A 22,696-nucleotide genomic window follows, 5' to 3' on the forward strand; every position below is an offset into this window, starting at 1 on the left:
TGCCGTCTGTGCCGAGTTGTTTTATGTATAGGAGGAGCAGCTTCATCCAGAGCACTTTGCAGTGTTTCATTGTAATGCTTCAGAGCAGAATCAGGACATGAGATGGAGAAGATTGGGGCCAATGAGGACTGCAGGTTCTTCATAAGTTTCTGGGTGTTAATGGCCTGTATGTTTCTATAAGTGTGGAAAATGGGGGTGACCTGAGCTGGATGGCAGTTCTTGATAGAGAATGAAAGAAGGTTGTGGTCAGAGAGAGGGAAAGGGGAGTTTGTGAAATCATCCACTGAGCAAAGCCGGGAGAAGACCAAGTCAAGGGAGTTTCCATCTTCATGCGTTGGAGAGTTAGTATGCTGCGAGAGGCCGAAAGAGGAGGATAGAGATAAAAGGTGAGAAGCAGATGGGGAGAGGGGAGAAGCAATGGGGATGTTGAAATCACCCATGATAAGGGTGGGGGTGTCACAGGAGAGAAAGTGTGGAAGCCAGGTGGCAAAGTGATCCAGGAACTGATGAGAGGAGCCGGGAGGACGATACACCACCGCCACTCGCATGGAGAAGGGGATGTAGAGTCTGACCACATGGACCTCAAAGGAAGGGAAGACAAGTGAGGGCACTTGGGGGATAACTTGGAAGGTACATTTGGGTGAAAGGAGCAGACCAACGCCTCCACCTGCTCTGTTGTCTGATCTTGGGGTATGAGAAAAATGTAGTCCACCATAGGAAAGAGCAGCAGCGGTGGTGTCTGACTGCTGGATCCAGGTTTCAGTAAGAGCCAGGAGATTAAAAGGAAGAAGTCATGAATGAAGGAGAGTTTATTACACACAGAGCGAGAATTCCAAAGGGCACAATTCAAAGAGACAGAAGGCATGCAGGGAATATTAATAAGGTTAGAGGGGTTTCTGGGTGTAACAATTGGGAGGTTTGACTGGCTATAACATGGGGGGCCGGGGTTTGGAGATACATATATGTTTTTTACTGTTTGGTATCCCCTACAATCTTGTGGTGATTGTTTATATTTCGCGGCAGATCTTCTATACCCTGCACCAAAAACCAGAGCCGCTTTCTCTCGTTTATATTTTGTAATACCAGACTTGTGTGTGTTTTAGGGCGAGTTTCGTGTGTCAAGTTGGGTGTGTTGGGTTGCGTGTGGCGACATGCGTGTAGCAACTTTTTGTGTGTCCAGTTGCATGTGACAGGTTAGTGTAGCAAGTTGTGTGCAGCAAGTTTTGCGCATGGCGAGTTTTGCACGTGGCGAGTTTTATGTGTGGTGCCTTTTGAGTATGTGCAAGTTTTGTGTGAGGCAACTTTTGCATGTGTTGCAACATTTGTGCATGTGGCAATTTTTCTGCGGGTGCAAGTTTTGCGTGTGGCGAGTTTTCCCATGAGGTGAGTTTTGCACGTGTGGCGAGTTTTGCGTGAGCCTAGTTTTGCATGTGGCGAGCTTTGCGCGTGGCAAGTTTTGAGCGGTGACTTTTGTGTTTCGACTTTTATGTGGCGAGGTTGGTGTATGTGTGGTGAAATGTGTGCTGAGGGTGGTATATGTGTTCAAGCACGTGGTAGTGTGTGGCGCATTTTGTGTGCATGTTCATATCCCCGTGTGTGGTGAGTATCCCATGTCGGGGCCCCACCTTAGCAACTGTACGGTATATACTCTTTGGTGCCATCGCTCTCATTCTTTAAGTCCCCCTTGTTCACATCTGGCCGTTGTCAATTTGCCTCCAACACTTTTCCTTTCACTTTTTCCCCATTATGTAGATAGGGGCAAAATTGTTTGGTGAATTGGAAAGCGCGTGGTTAAAATTTCACCTCACAACATAGCCTATGACGCTCTCGGGGTCCAGACGTGTGACTGTGCAAAATTTTGTGGCTGTAGCTGCGACGGTGCAGATGCCAATCCCGGACACACACACACATATACATTCAGCTTTATATATTAGATTACACATGAAATGCTGCACACAAAAAAAAAAAATAGTGTGACCAAACTGTCCCTATAAATTAACGTTTATTTATAATAAATCCAATACATAAACGCACATGGTTTGTTACAGTGACTTAATGTATACAAGATGAGAGGATTACATGGCGTGAGCAAAGAGTTTAGATTCAATACAGTTTGCCACACACAGTGCTCGGCTGCCAGCATCCACGCTGTGCCAAGGAACGTGGGGTGGTCGCTGAGCTGAAGTACTGCGCCGATCAGCGACGTCTGTCCCAGCTGGAAAATGCACCGGCAATACGTTTCTTCACAAATGCCGGTGGTCTTGTTCCGATGCCCACACATGAGAAAACTATGAATATAGTATGCCAACATTCAGGATAAAAAAAAGCTATTTAATACCACCACTGTCTTAATTGAAAAAAAATATACCTTCACAAACCTTTTTGGTGCTAAACATATATTATAAATACCAAGTGGTAATAGTCCAAAAAATTAAGAGGAACACAAAGGGGGTACAAAAGGGAAATGACAATGGTAATAATACAGGGTAAGAAAATAATATAAATGACACAACATGCCGCCTTTGTAGGAGAAATATTCCATCCCATATTGTGATGGAAGGGTGACAACCTGGCACGGGCACACTCCATCTACACACACCATCTTTACTGTATACACCTTCACTCAAAAGCAAAAAAATAAAAATAAAAAAATGACTGCAAAGAAAATGCCATTAGATGAAAGGTGGCGAATGAAAATTGGCACTATCCCCCCTCCACCCATAAGAATCTCCTTTCGATCCCAGGGGATGTTGTCCATTTTGCTGAGCCATGTTCGACCTTCTCTCATCAGATTTTGGAGACGAATACCAGATGCTCCCAGAGTGCAAGCTGGCTGGGTTACAGGTTGGCACGGCAAGGGGTACTGGGTCCATGAAGTATAGTATGGAGAAGTCAGTAACAATGTGCTGCCGACACGGGAATGGCAACTGAAGGAATGTCGGGGAGGACGGTCAGGCAGCGGAGAGTATCTACAGCATGGATGATAAACCACCTGCATAGGAGACAGACATAATAGAGAAGTCAATACATGAGACTACAAGTAGTTACAGGGTTTTGTAAAGTGCCCAGCATTGTGTAAACCAGTCCCAACCATGCCTTTCTCCTTCCCCCTGACAATTAAAGTTCCCGAGGTGCCATCTGGGCTCCGAACACCTCTATATTAGTGTGTGCTAAAGCAATGTTCCTAACGACGATTCTGGAGTATGTGATCTCTGTGTTGTGCACTCGTAAACTGAATTACCACTACATGATCAGTGCCCGCACGCATCCTCGCTGATTAGTGACAGATTGTGTAGGCACACGGCGAAGGGTAATGCCTAAAGTCCCGCATATCAATTCAATAAAAGTCAGAAAAACTTGACGATTTTGTTCAGACCAGATGCCGGGCGGATGTGCGCGGTGGTCTCCCGACTATCCCCAGGCAGAGGATATTGTCAATTGAAATGTAAAAGCCCAATCACTTTATTTTCAGGTGGAGACAAGTTGCTGACAGAGGAATCCAGAAGCAGCTTTCTTTCCTCTGCCCATCAAAAACACATGGACGCACAACTCTTCTGGGAGTCATTCAATACTAGAATTTGGGTGAAAAAGTGTTTGCCCCCTTTCAAAGCGCAACGGTAGCATCAAAGCAACTCTGCTGAAGAGAGGTGGAGAGCTAGGAATCCACATCTAACTATGGAAGATTGGGTGGAGGCGCTGGAGTCTCGTGCTATTGATAACAAAATGATACAGCTGTACTTCTTACACCAATCTTATTTATCCCCTAAAAGGCTTCAGAAAATGGGTAGGAAGTGCCACAGTCATCAATGCGGAATGTCTGGCGCGGACTTTTGGCAAGTAACATGGGAATGTCCTTGCATCTCTTTTCTGGCTAGAGATAGTGACAGCGAGCTGCTAATCAATACTGGGGTCATGTTTGGACTAGGAGGCACGAGATACCTAGTCCTCTAGTGATAATTTCCTGCTAATAAAAGACTGATTGTATTGTAACAGCAAAACAGCACGGTCAGTGACATTATGCTGCTCTCAGATTACATAGCAAAAAACGTGAAGACCGATTGCCTTCAAGAATGGAGAATGTCAGATATTCTAACATAAAAGATCTTTTTGAAGGAATGCTATACAACATACCGGTCCTATCTGCCAGTCAGGCTTCTGTCCTCATAGATCGTAATCTCAATCTGTAAAGTAGGTCAAGGAAAACAAAGCAAGTCAATTTTGTGTGGGTTTCCATTTATCTGGCTTGTTTTACCTCCGGCGTGGTTAAGAAACGCTGAAGGGAACAGGAGTGATCCCATTCATCCGGCATAGCAGTTGTTGAGCTGGATCGGAGCGTGTGCAGGATAAAAATGACTACGGTACATGCAGTGTTCTCCAATCCGGCTGTGAACGCTGGACAACTTTCCATCAGGCAAATAGAAACTGTACAAACACAGGTGTGATAAGGAAACAAGGCATAAAGCCTCATTCAGACCCGCCTTGTGTACCAGTACTTTATCTAGGGCAAAAAAGACCTGATGATATCCTCAATAGGGACACACTGACATCATAGAGAAGATTCTCCCACAAGCGGCATCCGGCTACAAGTCACAGAGGGGCGACTTTCTAGGGATCCGGCCTGTCCATATATTACTACCTCTAGGTTCATAATAACTAAAAGCAGGTTGTCTGTAGTTTGGAAATCCAGGCTCTTCAAATCAGCTGCTTTGTTTTCAAGATGCAGTCATCTTCACGAGACCCCTTGGCGTCACAGCCAGTCACTCTTTTATTGTTCCAGGAGCCATAACTTTTTTTATATACTTTTTGGGGACATAGTGGTGTGGGGGCTTTGTTTTCTCGGGATGAGATGCATTCGTCAGTGGAATCATTTCAATGGTACATTATAACTTATTAACGTTTTACTGACTTTATGGGAGGGACTTTTTTTTTTGTTTTACATTTTACATTATTTGCAGTGGGGCTTAGATAAAGTGTTAACTTTAATCTATTTTTCACTATGAATATGGCTATGCCAAATTTCTATATCTTTATTTAAGTTATTATGTTTTTGTGTCATTGTATTTTGAAAGCAGTAAGCGTCATACTTTTCTGTCTGAGGGCTTATTCCTTGCGTGATAAGCTGTGGCTTTTATTGGGACCATTTCTGAACACATAGGACTTTTTGATCATTTTTTATTTCCGTTGGGGTGTTTTTTGCATTCACCGCGTAGGATAAATAATTATTTTGTTTACAAATGCAGTGTAGTTTTTGTGGGAGTTTACTTTTTTTTTTTTTTGTTATTTTACTTAAACCTTTGCAATCCTACATTCACATTGATAATGCACTGCACCACTGATGTATCACCTGGGCTATGACTGACAGGAAGCCTATTAGACCCCTCAACAGGATCAATAGAACCCCTCAGTGATTCTATAGGTCAGTAGGATTATGGTGACACCAAACTTGGTGTTTTTTCTTTTTGGATTCTTTTTTTTTTTTTTCACTGAAAACACTTTGAAATTTGTAAAAAAAAAAATACATAAATAAAAGTTACATTTTGGTCTGTGTTGTCATTTATTTTCTGATTTATTTTCTGAGCTCCGCTCACTGCTGTTAGATGCAGATGAAAGCTCCGTAACACACCCAGCGTCTGTCGGGGATAATGCAGGCTCAGCTCCTGAGGCTCCTGGATGCATCAGTATGTCCAATGCCTCTAAGGGGGTTAAAGACGTTGTCTTCTTTAATAAAACGGTTTTTCATACTCTGTTATAGTTCTAAAAACAAACTATTACTTACTCTCCCTGGGGCCAGAGCTGTGTCTCTGCCCCGAAACAGTCTCTGTTGTCACGCCGCAGTGGTGAAGTCACAGCGCTGCAGCGAATCACATCACTCATGCCGTCTACATGGGCAGAGCTGCCGAGCTCACGGTTTGGCAGCAGGGGAGTCGTCGGCGAGGTTACCGTTGCACCCAAACAACAAAGACTTCTCAGAGACCACGCTGGACCCAGGGGAGGTCAAGTAATAGTTTTTTTTTTGTTTTTTTTATAATAGTATCAGCCTATGGCAGGAAATTTTCTAAAAGAACGCAAACCCTTTAAGGCTACGACTTGGTGTTGGTCCACAAAGAATTAGTAGCGATCATAGAATAAACGTTGTAAAAAGGATACCACACGGAGGCCCCTTTCTATGGGGTCAGTAATGAGCAGGCCCTGGGGGGCATAAATTTTCTCATTTTGTTCTTGAATATACTTGGCAATCTTCTTCAGAACCTAGAAATATAGACAGAAAAATGGAGAAGGTGCAGATTAATGTATCACAATAATGAGGACAACCAGAGTAGGAAAGGATTCATATATTGTAACGGAAGGAAATGGGGGGCGCTTTTCCAAGCTCCTGGTCATGAAAAAGTCAAAATAAAGACTTTCAATTTTTGATTTGGCTAAAAAGACCTTATAAATCATCCCTCCCACCCAAAAATGCGGCACAGCAGCAGGGCTGTGGAGTTGGAGTCAGTATAAAGTGGACCATAAAGGCACAGATGATTGGCCTCGGGGAGACCAAAACATCCAACACCGCGGAGACACCATCACGTGTTTCTCAACGCAGTGATTCCAGAACACTGCCCCCATCCCTTATGGGAAATATGCAGATGCATGTAAAGAAGCTGCGGAGACACCATCACGTGTTTCTCGACGCAAGCAGTGAATAGCCAGGCCTTTTCCCGGGAAGGAACAACCACGGGAAGGGCAGCATCCTATGAAGGAAAGCAACCTATGCCAAGCATGGTATCCATCCACAGACAGCTGTTTCGGGGTTTTTGCCCCTCATCAGTGTGGAGTAGGAATCTGGCTATTAGGAGCAGTGCCTAGTAAAAAGGCTATAAAGGCACAGATGATTGGCCTCGGGGAGACCAAAACATCCAACACCGCGGAGACACCATCACGTGTTTCTCAACGCAGTGATTCCAGAACACTGCCCCCATCCCTTATGGGAAATATGCAGATGCATGTAAAGAAGCTGCGGAGACACCATCACGTGTTTCTCGACGCAAGCAGTGAATAGCCAGGCCTTTCCCCGGGAAGGAACAACCACGGGAAGGGCAGCATCCTATGAAGCATGGTATCCATCCACAGACCGCTGTTTCGGGGTTTTTGCCCCTCATCAGTGTGGAGTAGGAATCTGGCTATTAGGAGCAGTGCCTAGTAAAAAGGCTATAAAGGCACAGATGATTGGCCTCGGGGAGACCAAAACATCCAACAGTTGAGAATCACGTGATGGTGTCTCCGCGGTGTTGGATGTTTTGGTCTCCCCGAGGCCAATCATCTGTGCCTTTATAGCCTTTTTACTAGGCACTGCTCCTAATAGACAGATTCCTACTCCACACTGATGAGGGGCAAAAACCCCGAAACAGCTGTCTGTGGATGGATACCATGCTTGGCATAGGTGGCTTTCCTTCATAGGATGCTGCCCTTCCCGTGGTTGTTCCTTCCCGGGGAAAGGCCTGGCTATTCACTGCTTGCGTCGAGAAACACGTGATAGTATAAAGTGGACCGACTCCTAAAATCTGTAATAAATTGGGTACAGTAGTACAGTGCTGGATGTGCTGTAATTGTTTTCATAAGACTTTAGGAAAGGTATAAAATGTCCTATAAAGGTCTGTTCTGTTCCTGATCTAAGGATCTGGGCTGCAGTTTATGTCCATGCTCAGTAGTGACCAGTGCTGTGGGGTCAGGGAAATTGAGGGGTCGGAGGTTTGGCATACTGACGCCACAGCCCTGCACAGCAGTGTTCTGCCTATGGCGACAACATCTAACAAGAGCAGCTGGATACCACATTTACTCCTGAACACCACACACCATTTTCTTTTTTTTTTTTCTTTGTTTCTCATCTTTTATAAACCACAAAGTTTCTTTTTTTCTATTTTTTTGTAGTTTAATTCTGATCACATTCATGTTTATGGCTTTTTTTAAATTTTTCAACAATAAACTTAAAAGAAAAAATAGGCTTGTGCCATCTTATTATGAGAGCCATTTTTTCTTTTCGCTGAATATTACGGGAACAATGGTTCAGTTCCTGAGCCCGCTCCATACACTCTTTGGGCACAAGCTGTAGATACTTAAATATCAATGCCCGATTGGCGGGATCTGACAGTCGCTAAAATAAAGTGGCCGAGGTGCGAGGAGTGTGCCGTGCCCCTTTTGTCTTGATTTTTCACAGGAGGACACAGGAGTGGCCACTGATTATACAGCGTAACCCCCCCAGAAAATGCCGAGTGGGAATGTGAGTAGAACAGCACTTTCCTTACTTGCCCCTTACTATTTTGCTCTTGTGATCGGCAGGGGTCATGGTGGTCGAATTAGACATTGGCAGCATTACATACCACCTGTAAATGGTATCTTCATGCTCCAGATCACAATAACTCACAAAAAAAATCTGGGGAATGGAAGAAGCACATCACTTTACATCAAAAGACACTAAATTCTAAACCACCTAGAAGTTTAACTTCAGTGCTTTTTTGCTGTGCAATCGTCAGAATCATTGAGGAACGTAACTCTCTGGCATCCCCAGGGTTAAGCGTCAGGACGGACGAGGCGGATAAATACATGAAAGCCCTTCTTCAGAACCCATTTGTGTGCTTATACTATATAGCGCTCACAGAGGTGAATTCATCCAGATCAATTGCTTTCTCTGCCACTTCGGAAGAGCTGTCCAGAGACCCAATATTTACGGCCAGGTTGGGGGGTGAAAGACACAGACGGCGCTTAATAACCTCTTTGATGGTGGGCACATACATGGGTGTAGGTGGGAGCACTGTCTTTTTATCCTCCATGGCAGGGAGAGGGTTTACCGGAGTCTGGCCAGCCCCGACAGAATAAATAAATCCAGGATCTGTCTGTACGTGGCAAAGCATTTCATCTGCAAGTTGCTGAAAGGTCTCAATTCATTCTCAAGAAAAAAAAACCCTCATCTAAACACAGCCGGTCGGGAATAAAAATGCTTCATTTTGTATCCGCACTCAACTTTATTCTTGAGGAGGAAAATAAACTCCTCTAAGAGCCCGGAGGGTGCAAAGATGGAAGCCGGCAGCAGTTTCCATGGGTGAAGATGGCAGAAGCCACACTACGACCTGTATGCCTACCTTCTCATAGTGCGTCTCAATACATAGGAAGATGGTATAGGCAGTGAGGCAGGCCAGGCAGCCCTCCAGGTAGGACTGGCCTCCCAGCTTCTCCGCCTCTGCGTACAGGCTGTTCAGTTTCCGTATGGTCTCCTCAAACTGCTGTCGGTCGACCTGAAGAAGATACAAGAGAAGGATGAGGAGCCGGATGAGCATTATTTCCATTATAAAGCAAAGTGACCACATATACGCACATACAAATATCTCAAGAAAACGGCAGCTCTCCAGATACAAAGTGAAGATGCTTTTAGTTAATCAATGACTTATGGCAGCAACATTTAGGGGCCAGGTGGAGCTGAAATGTTGCTGTTTTAAAGGGAACCTATGACCATGTTTGTTCCATGTGAGTTAAGACCACCACCTTGCATTCTAATATGCTGTATATCTGCCCCCAATCCGGCCTGCAACAAAAGAAAAACACCTTTGTTTATACTCACCTGCGGGTCGGTCGGGTACGTCGCTGGTCTTGGTCTGGCGCCTCCTTTCTTCTTTCGATGGAGTCCTCCTTCTGAGCTTCGTGAGGACGATGTGTCCTACATCATCCACAGAGTGTTCTCCAGCATCACGGTCTTGCGCAGGCGTACTTCTCTGCCTTGACTAGGGCAGGATAAAGTACCGCAGTGTCCATGTGCTGGGAAAGGTCACTGCACATGTGTCAGTGGTTTTTATTTCCTTACTATACAGAAAGCGAGATTTACAAAATAAATGAAAAAAAACAAAAAACAAAATGCTCTCTAACCTTATCAGGTGACCTTATTGTGACTTTCTCTACACTTCTGAATGCCCGTGTCCAACGTTTCAGTAATTTTTGCACAACTTGCTGTTCTCCAACAAGAAGCTTAATGGCAAAATTCACAATAGGTATTGGATCCATGAATCGGCTAATAAATTTCGGGGTTCAGTGAGAATTGGTATTAACTAGCTCTCCACATTATGCTGTTCACATTTTGACATCATGAGACCAAGATGACACCCAACAATTGATCACCAGGACCTCACCATTGTGGAGCTTCAAGCAGGATGTTCTCAGACGGAAGAGGCCACTGAGCTCAGAGGGTCACAGAGTCATCAGCAGGGTGCAACAGATATCGTCTGCGTGCTAGACGACCTGCAAGGGTACCTGACCACACCACCAGGAACAGGCTTCACTGTTTTGCATGGGCCAGGGAGTATGTACGCTGGACGAGAGACCAGTGGGCCTCAGTGATGTTCACTGATGAAAGTCCATTCACACTGATGAGAAATGATGGCCGCCAACGCTCAAGGAGAGCGCTATGCGTCAGCCACAGTGGTCACCAGACTAGCCTTCGGTGGAGTTACAGTGTGGGCAGGTGGTCTAATCAGTACAAAACTGACCTACACTTTATGAATGGTACAGAGACAAGCCTCAGCTACTGAATAACATCACTGATCCAGACATTGTGCCTCTGCACGGACAACACAGGCCTCATTTCTTCTTCATGTATGACAATGCTCCCGCTCACCAGGGTCACATCATTATGGAATGGTGGCAGGAGTCTGGGGTACCTCAAATGGAGTGACCTGCACTTTCTCCGGACCTGAATCCCATAGAAAACCTATGGCATCAGCTGAGTCTCCGCACAGAGGCTCGTGACTCTGTACCCCAGAACCTCAATGACCTGATGGCCGGCCTTCAAGAAGAGTGGGATGCCATGTCATGCCTCCGCACACAGTAACTCCACTTGTGAACCGCAGGAGACATCGTTGTCCGGCTGTAATTGAGGCTCACATGACAAGTTATCGAGACACTGACATTTTGTGTTGATAGGGGATGGGGTATACCTACCACTGTTGGCTTTTGTTTCAATAAATTGTTTGAGATGAGAAAAATCACCATTGCTGCTTCTTCTTAAATGTCCAACTTTCATGGTAAAATATTACTGTAGCGGGAACTTTCCATAAACTTCACCCGAAAGCCAAATATCCCTAACTTTTTGTGAGTGGTGTATATATACTGTATATACAGAACACCACAGCTTGATGCACCACATAGTGGCCACTTTCTAGTGCAAGTCAGCTTTCATTGAAATGAAAAGTCCTCCGTTTAGGGGTAACAAGTATGTCTGAGTGTTGTGTCTGTTCATCAATTTCCCATAATAATTTCGGAGTTTCCGTTGTCTCCCTCTCCTCTATCTATAGAGGTAGACCACTGCGCACACATGAACGCTGCCATCGCGCTCACTGTGTGATACGGCACTAACCAGAGGGAACAGACCTGAACAAGTCAAGGGCTCGGCCATTTTATTTTCCGCTCAAGCCAGAGCCAACAAAATCAAATCGGGCCCTGGTCCTGTGCAGGAAAATATTAATCTTATGCATCTGATATTGAGAAGCCCTGGAGACTAGATGGAGCGAGGTGCGGGAATGTGGAAAAAACAGCGGGAGACCGGTGGGACGGAGAACCCCCAGATCATCACTGTGTACAGAGGCTCCCATAGCCCACAGACTAAGGCTGCCGTCACACTAGCAGTATTTGGTCAGTATTTTACCTCAGTATTTGTAGCCAAAACCAGGAGTGGGTGATAAATGCAGAAGTGGTGAATATGTTTCTATTATACTTTTCCTCTAATTGTTCCACTCCTGGTTTTGGCTACAAATACTGATGTAAAATACTGATGAATACTGCTAGTGTGACGGCAGCCTAATACATCTGCATCAGGCTCATGTGCTGTGTGTGTCCCTCTGCTGGGACACTTACTAGGACTACAAGGTCCAAACAACACTACTTTACAGCACCATTCAGGCATTTACAAATGAGGGTGTCTAATAGACACATCTCCCTTACTAACAACAGGTTTGATGTCAGATGTGTTTCTGGACGATTCACAGCTGACGTCAACTCCAAGCCCCATTACCCCCGATTCCCACCGCAACAGGAAGAGTGAATGTGAAGCGCCAAAATTGGAGTATATCATGTGATGCGCCACTTCTGGGGTGGCTGCGGACTGGTATTTTTAGGCTGGGAAAGGTCCAATAACCAGGGACCATCCCAGCCTGATATCAGCTCACAGCCGTCTGCTTTACCTTTGCTGGTTACCAAAAATTGGGGGGATCCCAAGTTGTTTTATTTATTTATAAGATTAATACTTGTATAGTAAGCTACACATGCAAGAACTAATTATCTATCTCACTGATATCTATCTATATAGAACACAAAAATCTGTAATGTCTAATCTGCATTTTATTCTGGCAAGTGTCACACATGTAAAGAGGCTTCTCTGCATCAGGACTCATGTGCTGTGTATACACGGTGGTACACACAGATGGCCAACAGAAAACCACACAAATAGTGAATACAGACCATGTTACGTGTACGTTTTTTTAAGGGAATGTGTGAAAGGGAACCTTATCTGGTATGCAAACTCACTGCAGACATTGTGCCCAAAGTCAACTTCATCTTACTCAGCAACATTTCTGCTGGGCTCAAATGCTGATAATCTCTTTACAGCAATCCACGGCACAATGAATAGCAGCTCTGTGGAGAAAGCAAGTCCGCATAATCCCTTGGTGTAGGTACAAGGCAGATACAACCCTGAAAAGATCTCAAACTAAATGAGTGATCTCGCAACACGAGAAGACAAAAACAAAAAAAAAACTCTGCAGTTCTGGATCCGTTTCAGCCTCCGCTGGTCAGATGATACCTCACGCAGTGGAGAAGTAAAACTCCACATTCCCGTCAATATCACCCACTCAGGAGAAGACAGGCAGACGTGATGCCAGGAATGGATCTGACAATTTACACCAAAATCCTCATAAATCTCTGGTAGAGGATCAGACATTGAGTCCATCCTAAATACGGTTTCAGCTGTGATGTGTTGTGGACAGAAAACCATTATCCGAGTCACTGGAAGCTTACCTAGGGCGAACAGTAAGTGCAGAAACCAGGTAATAAAAGTTTAACAGGGTTGTCCACTGCTGCTCCATCTCTGGGATAGGTCATGAATATCAGCGTGAGGGTGATAGATCGTGGTGGCTTCCAAGCGGAATCCGCTTGAAGAATGGTCGGATCACTTTTTAGCTGCCTCCCGGCTTTAGAGGCCTGAAGCAGTTAAAAAGAGTGAAAAAAAAGACAGAAGATGCACACAGCAAGTCGTTTTTACATTGCAGTGCATATGTTTATTCTTTTTTGGTGCTTTTTCAGGTGGAATTAGCCTAAAGAATATGTTGTGTGCACATAACCTTAGGAGATGGGTCCTATGGATCAACTTATCCAAGAAAAGGGGCTTTAAGGTTTATATAAAGAACATGCCTGGATAAGGTGTCATCAGAGCATGCTCGGGTGCAAACCGAGTGTCTTTGGTGTGCTCGAATAATACATTTGAGTCCCTGCGGCTGCATTTCTTGTGGCTCTTAAGACAGCCGCCACACATTGCCTGTTTGTTAGGCAAATGCATGCCGCGGGGACTCAAACATATTTACGAGGACACTGAAGACACTCGGGTAGCACCCGAGCATGCTCGGATAACACCTTACCTGTGCACGTTCGCTCATTATTAGGTGCTACCACTACTTCATTTGGATAGTCATTACTGGTCAGTGCTAATCCATCTCCACCAATGTCATCTTATAATATAGAGGAATAACAGGGGGAATCTCCCTTTAAATTTTTAATAAAGATGGATTCACAGACGCTGCACACTGAAATTATAATATCCACATCTACTAGGTCTTGAACTGATGAGTAAATAGTGCACAAAAAATCACCGTTCACATAAGATTGTATTCCAATCGTTTTCTGTACAAAAAACCCTTCTATTATTACAAATATATATTACTGGCATAAATCGACAATTGCAAAATAGTTTCCCTTCCTACATTCTACGGCCTGGAAAATTCACAAAAATGATCCACAATACAGGAGTATTCCTACAAAAGGCAAGTCGGGTTTCCAGGTGTGCAATTCCCTGCGTTTTCCTCGATATTACAGTCCATGGTTATGAGATCGCCTCCACACTTACCCGATTCTCCAGCTCACAGGGGAACTTGGTCTGGAACTGGCACAAGGTGCCATTGGTGTAGTCTCTCTGGATAAAGACTTTACCGGCCACAGCTGCCTGCGGTCTCATGGCCACGAGCGGAACAATCTGGAGGTGGAAAAACGGAAAAAAGAAACCGTCAGTAATTCCTTCTTGCTGTTAATTATTACATAAGGCTACGTTCACATTTGCGTTGTGCGCCACTGCGTCGGCGACGCAACGCACAACGCAAATAGAAACGCACGCAAAAACGCTGCGTTTTGCGACGCATGCGTCCCTTTTTGCCGAAATTTGGACGCAAGAAAAATGCAACTTGTTGCATTTTCTGCGCCCAACGCTTGCGGCAAAAAAAACGCATGCGTCGCACAACGCAGCACAACGCATGTCCATGCGCCCCCCATGTTAAATATAGGGGCGCATGACGCATGCGTTGTCGCAGCGTTTCCCGACGCAGCGTCGGGAAACGCTAATGTGAACGTAGCCTAAGTCATTTTTACCATCAGTGCAAATAAGAGGGGGGAATGGTAGAGACCAGGGATGCTTTGTGCGCTATATAGCAGCACATTCTACAAACGCTCTTGGAGGACGCTCGGGCTCCATGATCGTGCGCTTTGGATATGATGTGGCGGATATCCTGGGATGGAAAACAGTAGGACATCCCTATACCTCTCTACAAAAGCAAGCTTCGACTTATTTCAGCAGCTATACTAATAGATTTAATGAGGATATCCGATTTTTTTTCTCTTTAACATGGATATCAAATGGAGGCAAACTCACCCCCCTGACGTCAGTACGGGCCCCCTGGAGGTCAGCGCCAGCTCCAGAAATGTCTACAACGTTAATATGTCAATATGTAAGAAAGCACCACTGAAGCCTGTGATTGGCTACAATGGTCAGGTGACTAGGAGAGCCCATCATAAGAGAACATACGACGTCGGCCTTTTCTGGACACTTGACCAATGTAACCTATCACAGACTTCAGTGGTGCTGTTCACATCTGGACGGTACAGACATTGCTTCGATGCAGACCTCTACAGCTGCCTTTGGGTGAAGGAAGGGGACGATGCCTCAAATTGTTAACTTGAAAACATCCATACGTAAAAGAAAAGAAAATTCAGCATCCAACTACTACTTTAGAGTTTCTATTCTAATGATTAAAAATTATTAAAAATTGAAGAGTACTTGTAAAAATAATCACGTTTGCAATTTACCTCCTGTTAAAAATCTTCTCTGTTCACAAGAACAAAGGGATTTTTAATGTCATTGTTTACTACTCATTGCCTGAGTTACCGTCCACCTCTGTAGTGTGTCCGCATCTCCTGCCTAGTAGGCAAGAAACATCACTTACAAACTCTCTCTCTGAAGATGGCAGGATCGCTGGATACGGCCATCTTTAGTGCCCCTGCCCTCCAGTGATGCTGCAGAGGTAACGCTGCCTCTGCCAGCAGCATCGGACAGCGCACAGTTCAGACCAGTGGTGTGATGAACGGTGCTGATGGTAGCAACTATCAATTATCAGCGGGAGGCCGGGAGGCAAAGGAATGGTGCGGTTCCTTTAGAATGATGTTGAGAATAACCGTAATGACAACAAATTTCATACATCTTTATTTCTACACGATTAAGATCGAACACACACCCCATAAAATAGAAGGTGCATGCTGGTCATACAGTGTCATAAACAATAGAAAACAGTATGGTCCTAAAGTATAAAATAGGAGTCAGCCGGTATATACAAAAGCCGTAGAAAGCCCTCGCATATAAGAGGGAAACAGCACAGGAATGAAGACACCAATCCACAGATCGGATCAGTAGATATGATGTCAGGAGTGAGAAATAAGGTACCCTCACACATAACGATTTCGTTAACGATATCGTTGCAACGTCACGCTTTTTGTGACGTAGCAACGATCTCGTTATGTGTGACAGCGACCAGGCCCCTGCTGGGAGATCGTTGGTCTCTGGGGAATGATCAGGACCTTTTTTTGGTCACTGATCACCTGCTGTCATCGCTGAATCGGCGTGTGTGACGCCGATCCAGCGATGTGTTCACTTGTAACCAGGGTAAACATCGGGTTATTAAGTGCAGGGCCGCGCTTAGTAACCAGATATTTACCCTGGTTACCATTGTAAAAGTAAAAAAAAAAAAAACACTACATACTCACATTCTGATGTCTGTCGCGTCCCCCGGCGTCAGCTTCCCGTACTGACTGTGTCAGCGCCGGTCGGCCGTAAAGCAGAGCACAGCGGAGACGTCACCGCTGTGCTCTGCTTTACAGCCGGCGCTGACAGTCAGTGCAGTGAAGCTGACGGCGGGGGACGTGACAGACATCAGAATGTAAGTATGTACTGTTTTTTTTTTTACTTTTACAATGGTAACCAGGGTAAATATCGGGTTACTAAGCGCGGCCCTGCACTTAGTAACCTGATGTTTACCCTGGTTACCCGGGGACTTCGGCATCGTTGAAGACAGTTTCAACGATGCCGAAGTCGTTGGTCGCTGGAGAGCTGTCTGTGTGACAGCTCCCCAGCGACTACACGACTTACCAACGATCACGGCCAGGTCGTATCGCTGGTCGTGATCGTTGGTAAGTCGTTTAGTGTAACGGTACCTTTACTCTTTAAAGGGGTTGTCCAGTTAAAACCAGTTATCACCTCTCCACAAGATAGGTGATAACTTACTGATCAGCACTGATCGGAAGAATGAGAACTTTTTATCTCTGCTGCAAAATGGAGCAGCAGGTCGGTTGGACGCCTGACCAACCCACACTTCACTCATTCTCCATATGACTGCAGAAAAAACGGAGCGCAGCACTCTGCAGCCCCCCCATCAGGAATAAATGCAGAATCACAAAAAAGAACACAGCCGCTCAATTCTTAGCAGCACAAGTCTGATTGATTGTTCAGCTCAGACTCCGATCTGAGTGGCATCAGTTTTTTTTCAGACGTGGAGTGCAAGAAGTTTGTGTGGGTTTCCTCCGGGTTCTGTGTTTTTTTCCCACACTACAAAGAAAGAAATACTGATAGGGAATTTAGATTGTGAACCTTAATGGGGACAGCAATGTCTTTAAAGCTCTGTGGAATTAATGGCGCTATGAAAGGAACACATAATAAATAAAAGTTTCTCCACCTACTTCGTTCTATCAGTCGGTGAAAATTGGACTGCACTCGGGCGTCACAGACTTGTATGACTGATTGTGTTCTGACATGTCTCTGATTTTTTTTTGCGGACTACTCAGTCCAAAGGGGAAAAAATTGGACATTCACACCTCCTCATAGGATATTGTGAGTACGAGCGCTAGTCTGAGAATATCAGTGGTGTGCACGAGCCTGAACGGGAATAAAGGTGGCCCATTCTGCCAAACGGTGCGGGTCATGGTGGTCAGTCAGTCTCCCCTCCACTCAATAAGTCACCCCTTATCCTGTAACCTATCACTTGTTTTCACAGGACAATCCTTATAGGTTTATAGATCAGACAGAATAAAAGGCAAATTTCCTATTTCAGACCCTCAAGAATACCTGGCATAAACATTCAATATTAGGGGGTCTTATTTTTATATCTACTATATAACTGTCTAAGGGTCACTTCCGTCTGTCCTTCTGTCTGTCATGGATATTCATTGGTCGCGGCCTCTGTCCTGGAAATCCAAGTCGCGACCAATCAGCGACGAGCACAGACCGGAAGAAAATGGCCGCTCCTTACTCCCCACAGTCAGTGTCTCCGGCGCCACTCCATACTCCCCGCTCCATACTCCCCTCAGCGCACTGTCCCCGGCGCCCGCTCCATACTCCCCACAGCGTAGTCAGTGTCCCCGGCGCCGCTCCATACTCCCCACAGCGTAGTCAGTGTCCCCGGCGCCGCTCCATACTCCCCACAGCGTAGTCAGTGTCCCCGGCGCCGCTCCATACTCCCCGCGGCGCAGTCAGTGTCCCCGGCGCCCGCTCCATACTCCCCGCGGCGTAGTCAGTGTCCCCGGCGCCGCTCCATACTCCCCACAGCGTAGTCAGTGTCCCCGGCGCCGCTCCATACTCCCCACAGCGTAGTCAGTGTCCCCGGCGCCGCTCCATACTCCCCGCGGCGCAGTCAGTGTCCCCAACGCCGCTCCATACTCCCCACAGAGTAGTCAGTGTCCCCGGCGTCGTTCCATACTCCCCGCGGCGCAGTCAGTGTCCCCAGCGCCCGCTCCATACTCCCCGCGGCGCAGTCAGTGTCCCCGGCGCCCGCTCCATACTCCCCACAGCGTAGTCAGTGTCCCCGGCGCCGCTCCATACTCTCCGTGGCGCAGTCAGTGTCCCCGGCGCCACTCCATACTCCCCGCTCCATACTCCCCTCAGCGCAGTCAATGTCACCGGCGCCCGCTCCATACTCCCCGCGGCGCAGTCAGTGTCCCCGGCGCCCGCTCCATACTCCCCGCGGCGCAGTCAGTGTCCCCGGCGCCCGCTCCATACTCCCCGCAGCGCAGTCAGTGTCCCCGGCGCCCGCTCCATACTCCCCGCAGCGCAATCAGTGTCCCCGGCGCCCGCTCCATACTCCCCGTGGCGCAGTCAGTGTCCCCAACGCCGCTCCATACTCCCCACAGAGTAGTCAGTGTCCCCGGCGTCGTTCCATACTCCCCGCGACGCAGTCAGTGTCCCCAGCGCCCGCTCCATACTCCCCGCGGCGCAGTCAGTGTCCCCGGCGCCCGCTCCATACTCCCCACAGCGTAGTCAGTGTCCCCGGCGCCGCTCCATACTCTCCGTGGCGCAGTCAGTGTCCCCGTCGCCCGCTCCATACTCCCCGCGGCGCAGTCAGTGTCCCCGGCGCCGCTCCATACTCCCCGCAGCGCAGTCAGTGTCCCCAGCGCCCGCTCCATACTCCCCGCAGCGCAGTCAGTGTCCCCGGCGCCCGCTCCATACTCCCCGTGGCGCAGTCAGTGTCCCCGTCGCCCGCTCCATACTCCCCGCGGCGCAGTCAGTGTCCCCGGCGCCGCTCCATACTCCCCACAGCGCAGTCAGTGTCCCCGGCGCCCGCTCCATACTCTCCGTGGCGCAGTCAGTGTCCCCGTCGCCCGCTCCATACTCCCCGCGGCGCAGTCAGTGTCCCCGGCGCCGCTCCATACTCCCCGCAGCGCAGTCAGTGTCCCCAGCGCCCGCTCCATACTCCCCGCAGCGCAGTCAGTGTCCCCGGCGCCCGCTCCATACTCCCCGTGGCGCAGTCAGTGTCCCCGTCGCCCGCTCCATACTCCCCGCGGCGCAGTCAGTGTCCCCGGCGCCGCTCCATACTCCCCGCAGCGCAGTCAGTGTCCCCGGCGCCCGCTCCATACTCTCCGTGGCGCAGTCAGTGTCCCCGTCGCCCGCTCCATACTCCCCGCGGCGCAGTCAGTGTCCCCGGCGCCGCTCCATACTCCCCGCAGCGCAGTCAGTGTCCCCAGCGCCCGCTCCATACTCCCCGCAGCGCAGTCAGTGTCCCCGGCGCCCGCTCCATACTCCCCGTGGCGCAGTCAGTGTCCCCGTCGCCCGCTCCATACTCCCGGCGGCGCAGTCAGTGTCCCCGGCGCCGCTCCATACTCCCCACTCCATACTTCCCGCAGTCAGCACCCGCTCCATACTCCCCTCCAGTCACTGCTCACACAGGGTTAATGACAGCAGTAACGGACTGCATTATGCCGCGGGTAACGCACTCCGTAACCGCTGCTATTAACCCTGTGTGACCAAGTTTTTACTATTGGAGCTGCCTATGCAGCATCAATAGTAAAAAGATGTAATGTTAAAAATAATTAAAAAAAAACAAAAAAACTGCTATTCTCACTTTCCGTCGTCGGACGATGCGCTCGCGCCGGCCGCCATCTTCCGTTCCCACAGATGCATTGCGAACTTACCCAGAAGACTTAGCGGCCTCGCGAGACTGCCAAGTCATCTGGGTAATTTTGCAATGCATCCTGGGAACGGAAGATGGCGGCCGCATCGCACAGCTTCGCTGGATCCCAGGGGTGAGTATATAACCATTTATTATTTTAATTATTTTTTTTTAACAGGGATATGGTGCACACACTGCGTGGGCTGCGTTATATACTACATGGCTGCTATATACTACGTGACTGGGCAATATACTACGGGGACATGCATATTCTAGAATACCTGATGCGTTAGAATCGGGCCACAATCTGTGTGTGTGTGTGTGTGTGTGTGTGTGTGTGTGTGTGTGTGTGTGTGTGTGTGTGTGTGTGTGTGTGTGTGTGTGTGTGTGTGTGTGTACGTACACACAAAGTAGTGGACCAGTGCCAGTGGTTCCCATGGCGACTAATCAGAGCTCAGCTCTCATTTTATAAACTGCTCTGGCAGAAATTAACGCTGCTGATTGGTTGCTATGAGCAACAAGAGGGTTTTTTCAGGCAAAACACAATTCTATCATATCATCACTGGAGATCTCCATGGAGGGTGGAGGAGTGTATATATATATATATATATATATATATATATATATATATATATATATATATATATATATACACACTATATATATATATGTATATATATACACACTAATTATGTGTATATATATATATATATATATATACACACACACTATATATATATATATATATATATATATATATATATATATATATACATATACTAGTATACTACAACTACTAATAACAGCCCTGCTGAGCCCAGTCCTTCTCGTACTGTACAGCCTGTCACCCCAGGACTCCTCACCTCCATATCTATAATATCACGACCTAATATCACGACGATAAATGTCAGTAAATCCGCCCCCATCCCCCTGCACTCACCCACTTCCGTCTACTCTGGCTTCAGCGGCGCTTAACGGCAGCCGTAAAGAGAGAGACAGAGGGGCGGGCCGGCAGTGACACGTGACGCGCTGATCACATGACATCACACCCAAGGCAGCGGCGCTCGGCTGTGAGGAGACTGAGTGCGTCTCCCGCTGCTGGCGGTGTGCACTGCGCTGTGCGTTTACTTGTGCTGCTTTTTATGGGGTAGAAGGAAAGCAAAAGGCAACCAACTAGGTGCAGCTGCCCCAGAAAAGTGGCTGAAGCTTTCCTCTGCATTTAGGCTGTGTGCACACATGGAGTCTTCTTGCTGAGTAAAAATCCCTCTTCAAAAATGCCCGATGGAACCCCTCCCCCCCAATAAACACAAAACTACTCAAGAATTTGGAAAAAAAAACTGTTTTGCCAATAAATGCAGATTTTTTTTAATGCAAAACAAAAAAGCGTGCACACATTTGGTTTTGCCGCGTTTGGAACGACCTGATATACTCGCCTGTCTATATAACCCTAATACTGAAAAAAAGAAAACTTTCTGTAAAAAAAATAGAACAATATTAAAATGTGAGCGTCCTCAGTGGTGCAAAAATGCTGATTTTTTTTCAATGTCTTGCTGCACAAAAAGTTAAAACACCCTTATGTTAGTGAAATTAGGATAACGGAAAACGTCATCTCGTTCCACAAACAGCAAGTGGAAAAAAAACCTTAGAATATGGAGATGCATAAACATTTGTTTCCTAGAAAAATTGTTCTTAGTGTGCAAAACTGACAAAAAAATCAATGTCAATGTCATTACTGTAGTCGTACTGACTCAGAGACTAGAACTGTCTTCACTTTTACCACACGGAGGACAATGTAAAAAACTGACCAGATTCCCGAATTGCTGGTTTTTATTCATTCTGTCTCCCAATAATCGGAATAGAAAACAATTAAAAATTCTATGTATTCCAAAATGGTAATAATAAAACCTTCACCTCATCCTGGAAGCAAAAAGCCCTCACATGACTCTGTAGGCAGGAAAATAGAAAAATGATACCTTTCAATATACGGCGATGCAAAAACTTTGGGGGGGGGGGAAGCATCTTCTAGTGCAGGGGTGGGCAATTAATTTAGCCATGGGGCCGCATGAGAAATTGGGATGGTTTTAGAGGGCCGGACTAATATAATTAACTAATTTTAACCCAATACTGTAGTATACTGTAGTGGCCCCATATAGTGCTGCACAAACATTATGGCCCCATATAGTGCTGCACAAACATTATGGCCCCATATAGTGCTGCACAAACATTATGGCCCCCATATAGTGCTGCACAAATGTTATGTCCCGGCTGCACCCCCCCCCCCCCGATACGCCAATGCCAGTCACAGCCCCCCAGGACCAGTATAGAAGGGGAGGTCGCCAGTCACAGCCCTCCAGGACTAGTATAGATGGGGAGACCGCCAGTCACAGCCCCCCAGGACCAGTATAGAAGGGGAGGTCGCCAGTCACAGCCCTCCAGGACTAGTATAGATGGGGAGACCGCCAGTCACAGCCCCCCAGGACCAGTATAGATGGGGAGACCGCCAGTCACAGCCCCCCAGGACCAGTATAGATGGGGAGACCGCCAGTCACAGCCCCCCATTACCAGTATAGATGGGGAGGCCGCCAGTCACAGCCCCCCAGGATCAGTATAGAGGGGGAGGCCGCCAGTCACAGCCCCCCAGGACCAGTATAGAGAGGGAGGCCGCCAGTCACAGCCCCCCAGGACCAGTATAGAGGGGGAGGCCGCCA

The 22,696-nt window shown here is 47.1% G+C and overlaps 1 protein-coding gene across 1 annotated transcript; it reads right to left on the minus strand.

Moving 5' to 3' along the window:
- Nucleotides 1–1,983: 1,983 nt before the first annotated feature.
- Nucleotides 1,984–21,003, minus strand: GOLGA7 (golgin A7). The gene is made up of 6 exons (XM_069766675.1): nucleotides 20,929–21,003; nucleotides 14,138–14,263; nucleotides 9,120–9,272; nucleotides 6,148–6,249; nucleotides 4,132–4,181; nucleotides 1,984–2,992 (listed from the first exon to the last, which is right to left on the minus strand). Exons 2-5 carry the CDS (start codon nucleotides 14,243–14,245, stop codon nucleotides 4,137–4,139), a joined length of 408 nt encoding a protein of 135 aa, XP_069622776.1. The 5' UTR covers nucleotides 14,246–14,263; nucleotides 20,929–21,003; the 3' UTR covers nucleotides 1,984–2,992; nucleotides 4,132–4,136.
- Between the last annotated feature and the right edge of the window lie 1,693 nt (nucleotides 21,004–22,696).

Source organism: Ranitomeya imitator, chromosome 4 (genome assembly GCF_032444005.1).
Source record: "Ranitomeya imitator isolate aRanImi1 chromosome 4, aRanImi1.pri, whole genome shotgun sequence".
Classification (NCBI taxonomy): Eukaryota; Metazoa; Chordata; class Amphibia; order Anura; family Dendrobatidae; genus Ranitomeya; species Ranitomeya imitator.